The 20,691-nt window shown below is 42.2% G+C and overlaps 1 protein-coding gene across 3 annotated transcripts in view; it reads left to right on the forward strand.

Annotated features, from left to right (window-relative positions):
• The first annotated feature begins 1,420 nt into the window (after window positions 1–1,420).
• Window positions 1,421–20,691, forward strand: part of PDS5A (PDS5 cohesin associated factor A) — a 105,303-nt gene continuing 86,032 nt past the window's right edge. For all 3 annotated transcript variants that reach the window (XR_013959248.1, XM_080645656.1, XM_080645657.1), the window contains exons 1-2: window positions 1,421–1,629; window positions 2,484–2,661. Coding sequence is in view for 2 of the 3 variants with exons in the window: in XM_080645656.1 (XP_080501782.1) it covers window positions 2,524–2,661 (138 nt within the window). In the remaining variant the exon portion in view is untranslated. The remainder of the gene's footprint in view (window positions 1,630–2,483; window positions 2,662–20,691) is intronic.

Genomic DNA, 20,691 nt, shown 5'->3' on the forward strand with positions numbered 1-20,691 from the left:
ACAAAAACATCACTCTAGTTATTTAAATTACATTAAAAAAAACACAACACAGTGAAAGGGACAGGCTAAAAAGAGTAGGTTTTGGGCAATTTAATAGTTTGGATAAAAACAATCTTGAATGGATTCTGCCTGCTACTCTATCTAAATGCCCAAGAACAAAGCACAGACTTTTAGGCAGAATTCTAGCAAATCAGCAACTGTATCAAGATCACTGTAATCTCCCTTGTGTAATACCGGAAAAACAATTCAGTGAGTGCAGTACCTTTAACATTTAAGATCCAGTAAAGGATGTGGGAAAGCCCAATGGATATCCATCCATAATAATTTAAATAAATAATCGCGTATCATTTTAAACTATGGCCGATGTCAGTTTCAAGAGCTGAAAGCTATTTCATCTTACTGTGGTTTTTCAAGACTGTCTTTTGAAATTATGTGCTGCTCAGGTTCATTTGCTCAACTTTTTACATTGAATTGCTCAAAGCCACTGCATTGGGTTTTCCTCTGGATGGAAGAAAAGGTTATTCTTTGGCATATTTATAACATTTTTTTAAAATGAATTTTTCCATATTCACGAGAACCATCTAGCTAACTTGTAAACCTGCACATGTCTGGGTTCTAAGGTTTGGGAGTGGAGCCCAGGAACCTACGTTTCAGACCATTCTTTGAGAACCACTCGACTCTGATATTTTTATATTTTACAGCTTTCAAAATATTACATTTAGAAATCTAAAGAGGAGAGGGCTAAACTCCCTTGGTTGTCAGAAGGCACAAGAATGAGCAGCCCACGTTGTACCGAGTTGCAAAACTTTTCCTCGGTTTGCAGACCTTCTGTCCCTAGGGAGAAAAGCAGTTTTTTCACCGAGTAATTAACCGTTTTCAACCAGTTCCGTCCACGTCCCTTAGGACGACCCCCAAAAGTCATGAACTCTTTTCCGCGCCCCAAGTTACAGCCCTGTCCGTCCTGCACGCCCTCACACGGCCGCGAGGACCCGGCGCTTCCCGCCACCGGGCTCGTCTGCTCGCCCTCTGGGCCGCGTCTTCCCCGAGGCGCTCGGCGCGGCAGGTCTTGGCGCCAACCGGGTGGCGGCGCTGTCCGCCCCACGCGTGGCGCCCGGGCCCGAGGGAGGCGGGGGCTCGGCGGGCGGAGGAAGGGGCGGGAGCGAGCGCGCGCCCTGCTCTCGCGTGCTCTCGTGACCGGCCGGCGTGTGTGCGCGGCGTCGGCTCCGGGGGCTCGGGCGGCCGGGCGCGCGCCGCTGCGAGGGGCGTCCGGGACCCGGTCCGGGTCGGCGGGCCCGGCCGGCACGAGGGGCGGGCGGGCGCGCCGCGGGGGTTCCGGGCGGACACACGCGCACACGGTCCCGGAGGAGCCTTCTCCGAGGCTGCTCTTCCCCGGCCGGACGGAGAGCGGCAGTGTCTCCCCGCCCAGCGCACACTCGCCCCGCGTCTCCCCCCGCGGCGGCGGCTCCTCCTCGGCACCGCCAGCCCCAGCGCCGCTCCGGGGCGGGAGGCGGCGGCGGCGGCGGGACCCACGGAGCCGCTTTGTGTGCAGCCCGACGAGGGGCGGCGGCGCAACCACCTGACAGAGGCCCGGGCGCTCGATGCACCTTCCGCCCGCATGAGGAGGAGGAGGTAAAGGCGGCGGCGCGGCTCCCGCCCTAGGCTGGTGGAGGGAGGGGACGGAAGGGGAGATCGGAGGGGGGGCGCGGGACCGAGGCCCGGCGGGGCCCCCCGGAGGTGCCGGTGAGGCCTTGGCGGCGCGGGACGGCGCTCAGGGGCCGGGGTCGACCGAAGCCTCTGGGGTCCCTTAGCCTAAGTTGAAGGAACAAAATGTGAAGTGCGGGGCCGCGTCAGCCTCTTCCCTGCGTGGGGCTCGGGGTGGAGGGCGGCTTGTTTTCCCCTCCCGCGGGGGTGGGGAGCGGGGCAGGGGAGAGGCAGCAGCGCGGCGGGGGCGCCGGCGGTCCGGAAGCGCGGCCCGGCGAGGGCGATCGTCCCCGGGAGCCGCCGCTGCGTGCGGGTCCGGTCGGGTCCCTAGTTTTGCGGCCTAAGCCGAGCCCTATAGGCCTCGCGTCTCCTTTCCCGAAGGCGACCGGCTGTGCGGGGACTCCGCGTTCCTCTCCGGTGGAGCCGGGGCCTCGGGGGCCTCGCCGGACTCCCGAGGCCGCCAAACTTCGGACCTCGGTGCTTGGAGATGGATTTCATTGTGAAAAAAGGAATGGGAAACTCCAGGCGCTGCTCGGCGCTCCCCCGGCCGCAGCGGCGGCTGCCGGGGAGCCCCGTGGGCCCGGGGCTAGGGGGCCCGCGTGGGTGGGGGTGGCGGGGCGGTCGCCGCGCTTCCAGCCCGGGGAAGGAGCGGGTGGCGGGGCTGCCGCCGCGTCCCGGCCTCCCGAGAGAGAGGGCCCTTTGCAGATTAGAGATTTTTGAAATGAAAAAAGAGGTTACAAAGTCGCCCCTTTCCCGCTGAACTTTTGTTTTCTGACCGATAGAGGCCGGTAGAGGACTGTGAGAGAAAAGTTGTCCCCCAGGATGGACTTCGCGGCGCAGCCCAAGCCTGCCACTGCCCTCTGCGGCGTGGGGAGTGCCGACGGGAAGATTGCTTACCCTCCGGGGGTCAAGGAGATCACCGACAAGATCACCACGGACGAAATGATCAAGCGCCTGAAGGTAAGCGTCTGGGCGGCGTGTCCACCTTCCTAGCAGTGAGGTGGGAAGTGCCCTCGCCGTGGTGTCCCCGCTGCTAGGCCTGCCTTAGTTTCACCTACCAGGTGCTTTTCTAGATAGTTTATCGCCTTCTTACCCGCCTCTCCAAGGTATTGTTCCCTCTTGGCTTATCTTCGTTTTAATGTTTTTGATTTTTTTGGCTTATCTTTGAATAATAAGTTGGGTGGGGGGACATAACCATTATGGGAAATTAAAAGGAGTGATATGGGTGTGTTTTTTAATCTTATTGTTTTTTTAAGCATAAGAATTCAACTTTAAAAAATTTTCCCCCCTAGGAATATTTATGAGAATACTGTTCAAAGTAGCTTGCAACCTTAAATGTAGGTAATAATTACTCTAAGAAGTCCCATTTTCATCAACTTCTGAAGAGACTTGATTTAGGTACGAAAGGTATTTTTTTAAATTGTCACAATTTTCTAATTACCACAAACTTAAGTGTGTATATAGTATGGTTAAACTTTGACAGAAGGTACTGACTTCAAAATTCAGGCTTGAAGTAAGGTGATGTTTTAGGTCCATATCTTCAAAGGGGTTGTAAGAAAAAGTATTATGGCTCCTTTTATAAAGAACTATTTTTATTTAGTTTAGCAAGGGGAAGGGAAGACCTTTTTCCCTCCCGAGGGCCATTTGGGTATTTATAACATCATTCGTGGGCCATACAAAATTATCAACTTAAAGATTAGCCTGCTATATTTGCTCAGATGTTTAATTAACTCACCGCCAGTGCCTTGGCAGGGCCAGACCACATGACTTCTCTGGCCAGATGTTCTCCACCCCTGGTTTAAAGCTTGGTGGTCTTAAGGTCCAGGGTGTAAGTTTCAGCTTTATGTTGGTCACTTTTTTGCTGTGTTGCATGGCTAGATTGTGGCCTCAGCCTTACAAAATAAGTTCCATTCTTGTTAAGGGATCAGCTTGATGCAGTAGTTCTCAACCAGGGCATCTTTGACCACGGGAGGACATTTGCCAATACTGAAAACATTTTGGTTGTCAAAATTGGGGCTAGATTGAAGCAGAGAATCCAGCTAGGAAACTGTTAATAGTAGTCTAGGTCCGTGGTTGGCAAACTGCGGCTCGTGAGCCACATGCGGCTCTTTGGCCCCTTGAGTGTGGCTCTTCCACAAAATACCGCGGCCTGGGCAAGTCTATTTTGAAGAAGTGGCGTTAGAAGAAGTTTAAGTTTAAAAAATTTGGCTCTCAAAAGAAATTTCAATCGTCGTACTGCTGATATTTGGCTCTGTTAACTAATGAGTTTGCCGACCACTGGTCTAGGTGAAAGGTATTGAAATCTTGAAGTAGGGCTATGATAGTGGGAATAAAGAAGTAGGAAATGATCCAAGAGACAATTCATAGTTAGAATCAGACTTGGTGGGAGGCGAGGAGAAGAAACACTATTGATAGTGTTTCTACCTTGAGCAACTTGGTGAAATGTATTTTTAAGGAATGATCTTGCCCCTTTGCTCTTAGAGCAGTGGTTCTCAACCTTTCTAATGCCGCGACCCTTTAATACAGTTCCTCATGTTGTGGTGACCCCCAACCATAAAATTATTTTCGTTGCTACTTCATGACTGTAATTTTGCTACTGTTATGAATCGTAACGTAAATATCTGTGTTTCCGATGGTCTTAGGCTCTACAGCAGCGCCGGCCTAAGACCATCGGAAACACAGATAATTACGTTACGATTCATAACAGTAGCAAAATTACAGTCATGAAGTAGCAACGAAAATAATTTTATGGTTGGGGGTCACCACAACATGAGGAACTGTATTAAAGGGTCGCGGCATTAGAAAGGTTGAGAACCACTGTCTTAGAGCTTAGTATAGTGCCTAGTAAATGTTTACAATGTTGTGAGTGTTGAATGAATACTTTAAGTATTCTTTTAGTTCATGTTTAAAATCTAATGATTTGTTACCTTTTTGGAAGGAATGGACACAATACCTTCCATTAAAACAACTCTTCCCTGGCCGAAACCGGTTTGGCTCAGTGGATAGAGCGTCGTCGGCCTGCGGACTGAAGAGTCCCGGCTTCGATTCCGGTCAAGGGCATGTACCTTGGTTGCGGGCACATCCTCAGTGGGAGATGTGCAGGAGGCAGCTCATCGATGTTTTTCTCTCATCGATGTTTCTAGCTCTCTACCCCTCTCCCTTCCTCTCTGTGAAATATCAATAAAATATATTTTAAGAAAAAATAAAAAATAAAAATAAAAAAATAAATAAAACAACTCTTCCCTGATCAGGTAGCTCAGTTGGTTAGAGCATGGTCCTGAATGCCAAAATTATGGGTTTGATCCCTGGTCAGGGCACATATAAGAATCAACTAGTGAATGAATTAATAAGTAGAATAACAAATCTCTCTCTCTCCCTCCCTTCATCCCTCTCTAAAAGTCAATAAATAAAAATTAAAAATATAAGTAAATAATGATACTAAAGATTATATATGAAGGTCTTATTTGATGTTTCTTTTTGCAAAACAAGTTATTTTAATGAAAAAAATGCAGTAGTTAGCGATTGGAAGTTATTTCCCCAATAAAATACTACATACCATAAAAGTAATGGACCATTTTCCTGCAAATGAAAGTGAAGGTCTTATTAGTTACTGAAACCACACATTATTGGGTTCCAACTTCATTTTAATTGATGTTTCTTAAGGTTATATTGAGTGTTTTGAGATGCTGAAAAATTATGAAATATAAAACTTAAGTAAAAAATGTGTGGACTTTTATTAAGAATAATAAAACTCATATTAAGAATATTAAAACTTGAAGTCTAGTGATGAATAATCTGGTTTAAAAGTTACAACTATATATTTTCCACTTGAAAATAGATTAAATATCAGAAATACTGTTAACCACAAATGGATATAGAATCAAGTCTAGAATGAGCATTGGGTTAGAATATCCATTATGAGTTATTTTGGAAGTTAAAATTGACATATATATTAACTAATTTGAATGTCCTATGCTAAAATTTTGCTTTTCTCAAGAATTCTTGCCCTGGCCAGTATGGCTCAGTGTAGAGTGTTAGCCTGCACACCAAAAGGTCACGGATTCGATTCCCAGTTGAGAGCACATACATGGATTGAGAGTTCACTTTCCATGGGGAGGCAACCAATCGATGTGTCTCTTTCACATTGATGTTTCTCTCTCTTCCTCTCTTTGAAAAAGCAATGGTAAAAATATCCTCAAGTGAAGATTAACAAAACAAAAAAAAGAATTCTGAAAATTTTGTTTTCCTCCCACTTTTCTAAGTGTATTTTGTTTTAGCACTATTTTGAGTTTTTAGGGATCCTTGTTTTGTTAAAGTGTTACTGTCTCATTTGAAGTGTGGATTTTTAAATAGTATTTAAGTGTGTTTTTGATAATTTGTGTTTGTTAGACCCTTAGTCATGAGCAAATGTTATAAATTCAGTAATTATTACATAGCAACAATGTCCAAATGCTAAATAAATACAAAGAGGGCTTAAAAACAAGTAAAATCATGGTCAATGCAATTCAGAGATATTTGGTCTAATTCTCTTCAGTTTAAAGAATAGAACAAGCATATTTATAGTGAAAACATAATTTTAGAGTAAGAAGGATCTTAAAAGAAATTCTGTAACTCCCCTGTTTTACAGAGGACAAAAAGGCCCAAAGTGGCCTAGTAACATTTACCAAGATCAATAGTCATAAGACAGTTTAGTGGCACAGCCAGGGCAATAGCATTATGTTTATTTTTATTCTTATAGCTGCCTTTGTCTAAGAAATCTAAGTAGAACTAAGAAGTTGTGGTTTTTATACCCTGGCTGGATGGCTCTGTTGGTTGGAGCGTTGTCTTGTACACCAAAAGGTTTGGGGTTTAATTCCTGGTCAGAGCACATACCTAGATTGCATATGGGAGGTAACCATCAACGTTTCTCTCACATCCATGTTTCTCTCTCTCCCTTCCTCTCTAAAAATCAATAAAAACATATCCTTGGGTGATGATTAAAAAAAAAAAGAAAGAAATTGTACTTTTTATTATGCCGTTGAACACACTAAAATGAAAAGAAAGGAAATCAATGAGAGTTACTTTGGTCTTTTGCAGGGAGATATAGCACAGCATTTTTTTTAACATTAGAAGAGAAACTATTGTGATGCTTTGAAGCTTCCTTGAAAATAACTCTTAGAGTGTGCCTTTGAAAAGCTAAGCTATCCTTTCATATATTGGAAGTTTTAATTTCTAAGGAAGGATTGTTCTGTCCAATCACATTGGCCTTCTGTCAGTTCCTTGAACATGCCATGTTTATTTCTGCCTAGATACATTCCACATTATGTAGGCCATATGTATCATTCCTCTCAGTTCATTTGTCATTTATTTGTTCTTTTTTGGTTAATCCTCACCCGAGAATTTTTTCCATTGATTTATAGAGAGTGGAAGGGAGAGGGAGAAACAGAGAGAAACATTGATGTGAGAAAGATATATTGATTGGTTGCCTCCTGCATACACCCTGACCAGGGCAGATACATGCCCTTGACTGAAATCGAACCTGGATCCTTCAGTCCATGGGCCAATGCTCTATCCACTGAGCCAAACCAACTAGGGCTATTTGTTCTTCCTAAGAGAAGTCTCTTAGATTTTCCATTATATACTCTTTTACCCCCTTCATATCACTTATAGTTGTGATATTACACTTATGCAAATGTTTGATTTGTTTCCCCAACTTCTCTGTAAGCTTCGTGAATACAGGTACCATATCTATACTTATTTTTGTATCCTCCCAGTGCCATGTTTAATGCTTGGTACATAATCAGGTGCTCAACAAGTATTAGTTAAATGAACAAATTAATACTTTGTATTAATACTGGATTAAATAAATATTTTTATTATTGAAAATGAAAGATAATTTGAAAATATTTTGAATTGCAGCTAAGTACCTTATCTGTAAATCAGAGATGATAACATACATACTTAAAATTTAGAACTAAAAGGTAGCTTAGAGTTTATTGGGTTTTGTTCTAATTTTCCACATGAAGAAACTGAGTCTGGGAGGCTGTGACCAACCCTAGTCACATAAAGCTGAAAACTGTCATTTACAGTTTTGTTATTTAGATAAGTTACAATTATATATTAATTAGAGTCCCAGTGCACGAAATTCATGCACGGGTAGGGTCCCTAGTGGCTGCTGGCTGCCGGACGGGGCCTCCCTTCCCACGGTTGGCCAGCCGGCCCCGCCAGTCACACTCCTGTTCGAGGGGACAATCTGCATATTAGGCTTTTATTGTATAGGATTGACAGAAATAACCATACTAAAATTTGTTGGCTGTTTGGAAGGACAGCAGACCATTTGCTACCAATGTTAGATTAAGTGTGAAGATCTATAGTTCACAAATAGCCTCCCTTTTATATAGTTAAGGATTCTGAAACTAATGTAGAGGTCATGTCTGATAGGTTTTGTAACATTCAAAATATACCTATAAACAGTGTGGTACAAAGTTCGATTAAGTAATTCTGCCCATAGTTTGTTATACACAGTCTATTTCTGATCATGTGCTATTTCAGAGCTATATGCCACACACATTCTTGTTCCTTCCATTCTTGCTGTTTCGGAGATGGGAGGCCCTTGATAAGCCTTGGTTTTTAGAGGGAGGGATGGACAGGGTGAAATTTGTTTCTGATATACATTTCTTATTACCTGGTTTCCGTTCAGTGCCCTAGACAGTTCTCTAGCCATAACTTCATGCCTAAATCAGCCGTATTTGTTCTGTAGGAGAATCAAATCAAAATAATTAGTACCTTGGTGCTAAGAATTAGGAAAGATAAAATAATAGGGTTTTATTTTTCTGAAAATGTCCTCCATTTTTCTCCTACCACATAGTGTGGTTTTTTGCATTTGTCTGTAATCTTTCCCTTTGTGTCAGCCATTCTTCCTTTTCCCCACATTCTCACTTTTGCTTTCTATAGTCTGGCCTGTTTGATAGTTTAATAGGAATTAGGATATGATGGGCTTGATTTTAAGGTAGAACATTCCCCTTTTCTCATCAAACCTAGGCTGGGAGAGGGGAGGAATAGGTTAGGGGCAAGAAGGCCATGAATTCTTTCCCTTTCCTTTCCTCCAGATGGACCCCAGAAATACTTAATTTGGTTGTAATTATTTTCACATTCATAAATGATTTTTATTTATTGCCAATGCAGTATGTTAATTTTACATAAAATTCAGTATGTAATTTCAACTCTGAATTCTGCTCATATCTATATATAAAAGCCTAAGTTACCGAACAACCGGTTGACTGATTGCTATGATGCACACTGACCACCAGGGGGCAGATGCTCAGCAGCTGCCCCCTGGTGGTCAGTGGGCTCCCACAGCCAACCTCCTGCAGCTGGCCAACCTCCCGTGGTCCCTCCCCCCAGCCAGCCGGCCCCAATTGGCCCCGATTGGCCCTATCGCCGGCCAGGCTGAGGGACCCTACCTGTGCATGAATTTGTGCACTGGCCCTCTAGTATTTTTTTTTTTTTTAAATATATTTTTATTGATTTTTTACAGAGTGGAAGGAAGAGGGATAGAGAGAGAGTTAGAAACATCGATGAGAGAGAAACATCGATCAGCTGCCTCCTGCACACCCCCCACTGGGGATGTGCCCGCAACCAAGCTACGTGCCCTTGACCGGAATCGAACCCGGGACCCCCCAGTCCGCAGGCCGACGCTCTATCCACTGAGCCAAACCGGTTTTGGCTGGCCCTCTAGTATTTTAATATTTGTATTAATGCAGAAGATTCTGCTAAGAATTGAGAAATTGAGAGGCAAGATTTCTTAAAATAAAACCCTAAAATATAGCCAGTTTATACATATGTAATACCTTAATCAATAAAGAAATTTATATATATATATATATATACATATATATATATATATATATAACCAGTTTGTGTTTGTGCAGTAATACTTAGTGCAGCATAGTTCTTACTTTAGACATCCATTTGTGTAGAACTGTTCTGGTTTTCAGTTGTTGCATAACTATTCCCCAAATACAGTAGTTTAAAACAGCAACTTTTTAATTTAAATTTTTATTTGTTGCTTTGAGAGAGGAAGGTGGAGAGAGAGAAACATTGATTTGTTGAGCCTCATATTTATGTATTCACTGGTTGATTCTTGTATGTGCCCTGACCGGGGATCAGTCCCAAAACCTTGGTGTATCGGGACAACACTCTAACCAACTGAGCCAGGGCAACAGCAACTTTTTTTGTCTGTGGTAAATAAAAAATATATATATATACTTAAATATATAGAAATATTTATTAAACGTAATAAATATATATTTAAGTATATATATATTTATTAAATATACTATCCTATATAATAAAGAGGTAAAATGCAAATTGACCCTCATGCCTTCACAAGATGGCTGCCTACGACCAGGCCAGCAGAGCGGGTTAATGAGGGATGACCAAACAACTGAACAAGCAGGCTGCATGGGGCGACCAGGCTGGTGGGGCGGGGGCAGTTAGGGGCGATCACTCTGGCACACAGAGGCAGTGAGGGGCGATCAGGCCAGCCGGGGGGTGGGGGCAGTTAGGGGCGGGGCGACCAGGCAGGCAGGCAGGTGAGCAGTTAGGAGCCAGTGGTCCAGGATTGTGAGAGGGATGTCCGACCACCAGTTTAGGCCTATCCTAAACCGGCGGTTGGACATCCCCTGAGGGGCCCCCCACCCCGTGCATGAATTTCATGCACCGGGCATCTAGTATTATATATAGTAAAATTTACCATTTCAATCATTTTTAAGTGTGCAGTCTGTGGCATTCACATTGTTGTACAACCATCACCGCTATTCTCCTCCAGAACTTTTTCATATTTCCTATCTGAAACTTTGTACCCACTAAACAATAACTTTGTGTTGTAGTCTTAGAGCTTCTTTACATGATCTCTCCAGTAGGGTAGTTGGATTCAGGGCTCTAAGACAGTATGGAGGAAGTTGCCAGTTCTTTTAATGGCTTGGTTCAGAATTGGCAGTGTCACTTCTAACTTACTCTACTAGTTAAAGTAGTCATAGCCCAAAAAAGTTTTAAAAAGACAAAAACAAGCAAAAATAGTCATAGCCCATCCCACCTTCAAGGGAAGAAAAATTAACCCTACTTCTTAATCTAACAGGTAGGAAAGAATTTGTAGCCATCTTTTATCTACCATTGGAACTCTCATGTCAAGTCAAAGTATACCTTTTTGTAGAATACTTAAAAACTTGAAAAACATTTAATTTCCAAAACAACAGTATAGCCTGGCCGGTGTGGTTGAGCGTCAACCCAATGAACCAAGAGATCCCTGGTTCAATTCTCCCGTCAGGGCACATGCCCGGGTTTTAGGTTTGGTCCCCAATATGGGGCGTGCAGGAGGCAGCCAATCTATGTCTCTCTCTCATCCATGTTTCTATCTCTCTATCTCTTTCCCTACCCCTCTCTCTAAAGTCAATAAAAACATTTAAAAAAACCAATATATATTTGCAACCAACTGGCTAGATTTGTAAAATTTATTTTAAAAACTGTAAGAAAAACATTGTAATACTTTTTTTATGTGCTAGTTAGGAAAAATTATGGGGGAGGCTTATGATTTGATCTCAGAATTGTTTCTTACAGTTGAATTTTTATTGAAAATTATTACTGGCTGATTATAATTACGATTTTTTTCATCCCTTTTTTAAAAAAATTGTTACTCTCTCAGCTTTTTATTTTTGAGACTTTTTTCACCTCTAGAAAAATTGGAAAAATTTTACCTTTAAACACTCATATCCTTTTACTCAGATAACATTTGTCAAGTTTGCTTGCTTTTATGTTTCTACACACACACACACACCATACTTTTTTGTTTGAGAGATACTTGAAGACAATCAGGACATTTCACCTCAGAATGCTTCAGCATTCTTCTTAGAACCAAGGATATTCTACTTGGTCACCATCATCATTATCACACTCAAGAAATTTAACATTGATTCAGTGGCATCTATTATACTGTCTATAATAAAATTCTCCCAGTTGTCCTTAAAAAAGTTGTCTTCCAGCATAGGATCACATGCTTTTATCATGTCACTTTAGTCTTCTCAATCTAGAAAGTCTTTTCACTTTTTGGGGGGTGGATGCGGGTTGTTCATAGCATGATATTTTGAAGCATTTGTCTTATAGGAGTTCCATAATCCTTTATTTTTTTATTTATTTTTGGTCTCATTTGCGTATGCTTAGATTCAGGTTGAACTTTTATGGGGGCAAGTATACTATGCAAGTCGTGGTGTATAATTTGTTTCCTTTGCATTATATCATGAGGCACATAATGTTATTTTGTCCAATTGGTTACGCTAAGTTTTATCACTTGGTTACAGTTGGCCTGTACTTTCCATTGTAAAGGTACCTTTTCCCCTTTGCAATTAATAAGTAATGCTTAAGGTGACAGTTTGTAAAAATAACTTGTTTTTAAACAATTCATAATTAACCATTTTAACATCCACTCTAATGATTATAAAATGTTGACTTTGTTTATTCTATCATTCCTTCTACATGTACTAGCTGACATCCTGTAAAGAAGAGCCTGCCCCACGTCCTTGCTGGTTTGGCTCAGTGGATAGAGCATCAGCCTGTGGACTGAAAGGTCCCGGGTTCAATTCCAATCAATGGCACATGCCCTGATTGCCCTCTGGATCCCCAGTAGGGGGCTTTTTGAAACCACCCAAAGACTGAAGGCTAGTTGCTAATAGAACCATCAATGGGCAATGATTTAATCAATCATGACTGTGTAGCAGAGCCTCCATAAATACCCAGGAGAATGGAGTTCAGAGAGCTTCTGGGTTGGTGAATACATTGGAGATTCACCAAAATATCATGGGGCATGCAGGAGCTGGCTGATCAATGATTCTCTCATCATTGATGTTTCTATCTCTCTTTCCCTGTGCCTTCCCCTATGAAGTCAATAAAATAAAAGAAAAAAAAAGAAGAAGAGCCTGCCCCCATTTAAAAAGAAATTACTCGTGGATTCTTCATTCAGTGTATTATTATCCACTACTGTCTTTTGAGAGTCATATTGCACCAAATGAGCATGCTGGGTTTGGGTGTCTTTTTGAAACTTCTTATATCTTTTTGATGTGTCTCTCTGAGTCTTTGAGTATTTCTTTGTTTTCTGGTACAAAATGGTCACATCATACTTCCCTGCCCCAGATTTGGATAGGTGATTTTCTCCAAAGAGCCCTAGTTCCATTTTAGTAGGGAGTGGTGTTTATAAACCAAGATCTAGGCATGGACATTGTGTTCACATTGTCACTAGGATGTGATTTCTTCAGGCCCTTTCAGTATATAGAGCTAGGAAATACACGTATATACTTTAAATCATGAGTTCGTTCTGTTACCTTCAATTGAAATCTAGCACCACAAAGTTTATCCTAAACTTCTTCCATTCCATATTTGTATTCTCCTTCTCTTACAGTGTAAACCCTGTTTATTTTTAACTTTGACAAATTTATTTATTTGTACAACCTACTCTCACGTACAAAAAAATTCAGACCTACTATACCAGTATCCCTTGCAAGATTTTTTTGTAGTTCTTTCTGTTTCATTAAGGTTATACAGAGCAGTGGTCGCCAACCTTTCGGATCTCACGGACCACCAGTGGTCCGCAGACCACCGGTTGGCAACCACTGCTCCAAAGGTTTCCTTAAAACCAACAGTCACCAACCTTTGGGACCTCACAGACCACTAGTTGGCGACCACTGATACAGAGTACCATGTTTGTTAGTTACTTGAATTTGAATTCTTTTGTCTGAGTGGCTATGTCATTAATTTATATGCAATTTATTTCTTTCTGTTTGTATTCTATCAACTCTTTATTTCCACTGACAAATATAATCCTTGATATTTTTATTGTAAAAACACATAATATAAAATTTATCACAGCCATTTTTAAGTGTACAGTATAGTAGTGTTTTCAGAGGGGTAAAAAGTCTATTTAGATTTTCCTAAAAACTCAAAAGAAATTGAGTGATTTTTTTTTTTTTTTTTCAGTTTAACAAAATGAGGGGGTGGAGATGGAGACAAAATGTTAGTAACATATGATGTTGAAATCATCAAGCCTCACCGAGGGTCTTAATTCAAGACCTTGAGTTGAATAGAAATTAGGTGAGGGCTTACTAAAAATAATATCTATATATATATATAAAAAGCCAGCGACCATAAAGACTGGTCGCTATGACGCCCACTGTGGCCAGTGAATCGCCTGATGGGGGGGTGGGACCGGCCAGCCAACCTCGCAGCCCCTCTCCCCTGCTGGCCTGCCCCTGATCAGACTCTCCCACCCCGATCAAGAGCGGGGCGGCCAGCCAAACACCCCCACACTTCCTCCCTCAACCCCCGCCAGCCCCACCACAATAGGCCCGCAGCCCCTCCCCCCAGCCGTCCGGCCCCTGATCACACCCCCCACCCCAATAGGGGGCGGGGCTGGCCAGCCAACCTCCTGAAGCCCCTCCCCCCAACCAACCACGCCCCTGATGGGCCCCCACCACCCTGATCAGCCCTCAGCCCTTTCCCCTGGCCAGCCCTGCCCCTGATCACCACTCCACTCCAATAGGGGGCAGGGTCGGCCAGCCCACTTCCCACAGCCCCTCCCCCTGGCTGGCCCCACCCCTAATCGGCCCCCACCCCAATAGGGGACGGGGCCAGTTGGCCAATCTTCTGCAGCCCCTCCCCCTGCCCGGCCCCAACCCAGATCGGCACCCCCCTCCATTCAGGGGCAGGGCCGGCCGGCCCACCGACCACAGCCCCTCCCCATGGCCAGCCCCAGCCCCAGTCGGCCCCCAACCCCAATCGGGAGCGGGGTCCCGCTGTCCAATCACCCGCAGCCCCTTCTCCAAGCCAGCCCAGCCCTGATCGGGGCCCGCCATCTCCTCCTCCTGACAGGCCCAGCCCCGATCCACCCCGATTGGGGCCAGGCCGGCCGGATCCTACCCGTGTACGAATTCGTGCACTGGGCCTCTAGTATGAAATAAGTAACATTGGCACGTAGAACACCAATAACATGATTTATTTTCCCTATATCAGAAATCTGTAGTTGTCCAAGGAAAAACTGACTGGTGCTCACACTAGGACAGTGGTCAGCAAACTCATTAGTCAACAGAGCCAAATATCAACAGTACAACGATGGAAATTTCTTTTGAGAGCCAAATTTTTTAAACCTAAACTTCTTCTAGTGCCACTTCTTCAAAATAGACTCGCCCAGGCCGTGGTATTTTGTGGAAGAGCCACACTCAAGGGGCCAAAGAGCCGCATGTGGCTCGCGAGCCACAGTTTGCCGACCACGGCACTAGGAGAACAGATTTAAGGACATTAATGAATTTTATTCTATTATCTTCTATTTTCAGAATTAATTGTTTAAGTTAAACACTACTTGAGCTGAGGTTGTTGGCACCTGGAAGTATGTCTAGTTGAATTCTCTGCTCAGAAAGATAAAATGAGTGGAGTTTACACATTATATGAAAACCTAACAAGTTTTTATTTGCTGAAGACAACAAATCAGGAAGTTTCTAGATAACAGTTTCAATGGAAGACCAAACAATCATAACAAAGCAATTTACTAAATTTCTTTTTCTTGCTGTTGGTGTTTGGTCTTTTACATTAAAGCAGAGCTCTTCCCAACTGGTGTGCTTCTACATAGTTATAGGTATGCCTAAATACAGAAACCCTCAGCCTTTGGAGGTTACAGATATATCATTTTTTGAATATCACATGGTAGTTTAAAAGTTGGGAACTTCCATATTTGTTGGTGTGTGTGTGTGTGCTTTATTGTTGTTTTTCATGTTATAAAATTATTTTTATACAATAACATTTAAAACTCTACTATAGTAGGGATACTATAAATGGTACTAATAAAGACAACTTTTATTTTTATTTATTTTTTATATTTTTATTGATTTCAGAGAGGAAGGGAGAAGGAGAGAGAAACATCAATGATAAGAGAGAATCATTGATTGGCTGCCTCCTGCGCAGTCCCCACACTGGGGATCCAGCCCGCAACCTAGGCATGTGCCCAGACCAGAAATTGAACTGTGACCTCCTGGGTCATAGGTAGATGCTCAACCACTGTCATGCGGCCAGGCTAAGACAATTTTTAAATAGCATTTTTAAAATAGTTTATCAGGGGAAACTGGATTTATACTAGATTAGCACTGAAATGGATTTCCATTTATATGAAGAATGTTTGAAATTATGTAAGTTAAATGCCAATTATGTGCTAATATTGCATCTGTTTCTTTGGATAAACAAATGCTAAGAATTTTGATGGTCAAGAAAAGTTTCATGGAGAAGATGACAGCTGGACTGGGATTTGAAGGCTCAGACTTTGATAGGCAAATGGGTAATAAAGCAGTCCAGACAGATGAATAGCAAGACAAAGATCGATAGGCCATAGCAGCTTGGTGTTTGAAGAAAATGAATAGAACAGTTTTGCTAAAACATCTTAAAAGAGAGTAGTTTGGGAGGAAAAAAGAGGATAGTACCTATGATACTAAAGTCTTTAAATGTCAAAGAAAGAAATTCAAATTTTAAAAAATCTCTCAGGTATTTGAACTGAAGAGTAACGTGTCTAAGCGTGACCATGCAGTTTCTTAAGCACATGAATAAACCGCTTTCTTTGTGGTTAATTTGTGGAGTCTTTTTATCCTTATGTCTAGACCAGATAGCATCTTCGGTTGAACAGTAATCCATTTCTAAAGGATACGGTGTGAAGAGTTTCATCACATGACACTAGCCTTGAAGGCTGCAGATGCATAAAATTTAAAAACGTGGTTAGCCCAGCCAGCATGGCTCAGTGGTTGAGTATCGACCTATGAACCAGGAGGTCATGGTTCGATTCCTGGTCAGGGCACATTCTTGGGTTGTGGGCTTGATCCCCAGTGTGGGTCATGCAGGAGGCAACCAATCAACGATTCTCTCTTATCTGACTAGAGGCCCAGTGCATGAAAATTCATGCACTGGGCGGGGGGGTGGGGGGGTCTCTCAGCCCAGCCTGCCCCCTCTCATAGTCCAGGAGCCCTCAGAGGCAGGGGGCGGGAGGCGACCCGGCAATCAGGGGAAGGCGACGCCCCATCACACCTCTGCTGCTGCCTCTGCCAGCAGCACAAGCCTCGGCTAGCCCTGGTTACCTGAGCCTTAGGTGGCCCTGGGCAGCTGGGCAGCTGCCATCTGAGGCTTGCCTGCACCTTGGGCTGGCCCTGGGCAGCTGGGGGGCTGGGGCCCTGGGGGCGGGCCTGGCCTTGCCGTGCTGGCGGGGCTGAGGGGACTGGGTGCCGCCATCTTGTGGCCGTGGGCACCACCATTTTGAGGGCGTGGCAGTAAATTAGCATATTCCCTCCTTATTGGCTGTGGGTGCCACCATCTTTGCAATGGCGTGAGGGTCAATTAGCATATTCCCTCTCTATTATAGATAGGCTGTTTCTATCTCTTCCTCTCCCTTCCTCTCGGAAATCAATAAAAACATATTTTTTAAAAAAGTCAGTTTGGATTCCGATGAGGATTGCATTGAGTATGTATGTCAGCTTGTGGATTTTTGCCGACTTTTAAAAATATGTGTTTATTGATTTTTAGAGAGAGAGGAAGGGAGAGGGAGAGAGAGAAACATCGATGTGAGACAGAAACACAGATCGGTTGCCTTCCATATGCACCCTGACTGGGGGTTGAACCTGAAACCCTGGCATGTGCCCTGATCAGGCATCCAACCAACAACCCTTTGGTGCATGGGATGAGGCTCAGCCAACTGAGCCACACCAGCCAGGGTGGGACTGTTGCCATCATAACAATGCTAAGTCTTTTGGTCCAGGAAGATGGGATTTTTTTTCCATTTATGTAGATCTTCTTTTGTTTCTTTCAACAGTGTTTTGTAGTTTTCAGAGTATAAGTTTTGTACTTATTTTGTTAAATATATTCCTAATTTATTCTTGGATGCTATTGTAAATTGAATTGTTTTCTTAATTTCATTTTCAGATTGTTCATTCCAAGTATTTAGAAATTTGATTGAGTTTTTGTATATTGATCTTGTATCCTGTAACTTTCCTAACTTATTTATCATTAATTCTAATTGGTTTTAATGGATTTCTTAGGAGTTTTTATATGTAAGATCATGTAATCTATGAATAGAGGTAACTCTTTTCTAATCTGGATGCCTTTTATGTCTTTAATATGCCTAATTGCCCTGGCTAGAACCTTCAGTATAACATTAAATAGAAGTGGTGAAAGCAGATATCCTTGTCTTGTTTCTGATCTTAGTGGAAAAGCAACCAATTTTCCACCATTAAGTATTATGTTGGCTGTGGGTTTTTCACAAATGCCCTTGAACATGTTGAGAAATTTTCCTTCTAGTCCTAGTTTCTTTTTTTGTTTTGTTTTGTTTGTTTTTTAATTCCTTATTGTTGAAAGTATTGCATATGTCCCCTTTTCCCCCATTGACCCCCCTCCAGCCTGCCCCAACCCCAGGCCTTCAGCATCCTATTGTCTGTGTCCATGGGGTATGCATATATGCAGACAAGGTATTTGCTTAATTACCTCCCACCCTCCCCCGCCTACCCTCCAAGATTCCACAGTCTGTTCCATGCTTCCATGTCTCTGGATCCACTCTGTTCATCAGTTTATTTTGTTACTTACATTCCACATATGAATGTAATTATGTGATACTTATCTTTTCTCTGACTGGCTTATTTCACTTAGCATGATACTCTCCAGGTCCCTCCATGCTATATCAAGGGGTAATAGATTCTTCTTTTTTACTGCTGATAGTATTCCATGGTATAAATGTACCACAGCTTTTTTATCCACTCATCTACTGATGGGCTCTTGGGCTGTTTCCAGATCTTAGCTATTGTAAATTGTGCTGCTATGAACATAGGGGTGCATACATTCTTTCTAATTGGTGCTTTGGGTTTCTTAGGATATATTCCTAGAAGTGGGATCACTGGGTCAAATGGCAGTTCCATATTTAATTTTTTGAGGAAACTCCATATTGTTTTCCATAATGGTTGCACCAGTCTGCATTCCCACCAGCAGTGTAGTAGGGTTCCCTTTTCTCCACATCTGGGCCAGCACTTATCATTTGTTGATTTGTTGATGGTAGCCATTCTGACAGGTGTGAGGTGATACCTCCTTGTCATTTTAATTTGCATCCCTCTAATGTAGTCCTAGTTTCTTGAGTATTTTTTATGGGCCCTGCCAGTGTGGCATATTGGTTGAGTGTCGACCTATGAACCAGGAAGTCATGGTTCAATTTCTGGTCAGGGCACATACCCTGGTTACAGGCTTGATCCCCATTGTAGGGTGTACAGGAGGCAGCTGGTCAATGATTCTCTCTCATCATTGATGTTTCTATATCTCTCCCTCTCCCTTCCTCTCTGAAATCAATAAAAAAAAATTTTTTTAAAGGGGCTGTTGGATTTTGTGAAATGCTTTTTCTGCACCTATTAAGATCATGTGGTTTTAGTTTTTTATTTATATGTATTACATTGATTGATTTTGAATGTTAAACCAACCTTGCATTCTTGACATAAATCCCATTTGGTCATAGTATCTAATTATTTCTATATGTTCCTAGATTTGGTTTGTTAATATTTATTGAAGATTTTTGCATCTATATACGTAAGAGATATTAGTCTATAATTTTTTTTTATTGTGGTATCTTAGTCTAGTATTGGAAACTGGTTAATACTGAACTCATAGAATGAATTGGAAGTGTTTTACCATCTTTTATTTTTTGGAAGAGTTTCGGGAAAATTGGTATTCTTGAAATGTTCAATAGGATTCAGCAGTGAATCTGAATTAAATCTGGGCCTACGTTTTTCTTTGTGTATAGTTTTCCTTTATAATTCTTTTTAGTAAGGTCAGTAATATCCCCTCTTTCATTTATTAATCTGGTCATTTGAGTCCTCTCTTTTTTCTTGGTCAACCTAGCTAAAGATTTATTTATTTTGTTGATGTTTTCAGAGAAGCTGCTTTTGATAGTTCCTTTCTCTAGCAGTCTTCAAGTTCTTCTGGGCAAAGGTATTTTCTGGCAATTGATACAGGGAACCTTTGCCCAGTTTCACTTCTCTGTGGCTGTCTACTCTTTCCCACCATTCCCTTTTCATCTTGCCCTTAGGGAATTTCCCTGGACTTACTTTTGCTTATCCTCTGGCTCTCACTGCTTTTGTACCATAATTAATTCCATCTGTGTTTCCCCCCACACATATATACACTTGTCTGCTTGAACCCCATTTTTCCTTTCCTTCTTTCTTCCTAATCCTAATTTAACCTCAAGAAAAAACAAAAAAGAAAAGCCAACTGCTTTTCATTGCATTTTTTAGTAAAGTAAAAAGACATTAAGTAATAAAGATAGATCATTTTAAGAGTAGGGCAAATGATCCACCTTTATCAAGAAAAAGGAAAGCTAGAACACTTAGCTAAATTAATATATTTAAAGGCATCTACAGGGTGTCCAAAAAACATGTATACACATTTTAACAGCTGATAGCTCAGTTATGTTTCTTTCTTCTCAGCTAGATTAAGCTTTGAACAAGGGAAATTCACCCTAAAACATTACCAGAAGTTTAAAAATGCAGTTGAAGTACAGACACTGCCTTTATAATTATTCAAAGTGTGTATACATTTTTTTGAGACACAGTGTCCCAAAAACAATATACACTCTTTAACAGCTAATAACTCACTTAATTTTTACTTCTTTTCAGATTTAACTGATTTGAAATAATGGATGAAAGCAGACTAAGCTTTCAACAAAGAAAATTTATACATTAGACTTTTTTATGGGGATACATAGAAGATAAAGTTTATGATACAACACTGGCAGTGGTCAACAAATTGAACATGGATGACCACGTAATAGTTACAGCACTTAAAAGTTATAGTACTATATAATATATAGCTCTATATATTTCTTATTATTTTTTTCTAGTCATTTTGCATTACCCCTTGTCCTACTATACTACACTATATATAATACAGGTTAAGAGTGGTAAAAGT

This window comes from Plecotus auritus (assembly GCF_963455305.1).
Source record: "Plecotus auritus genome assembly, chromosome: 1".
In the NCBI taxonomy this organism is placed as follows: Eukaryota; Metazoa; Chordata; class Mammalia; order Chiroptera; family Vespertilionidae; genus Plecotus; species Plecotus auritus.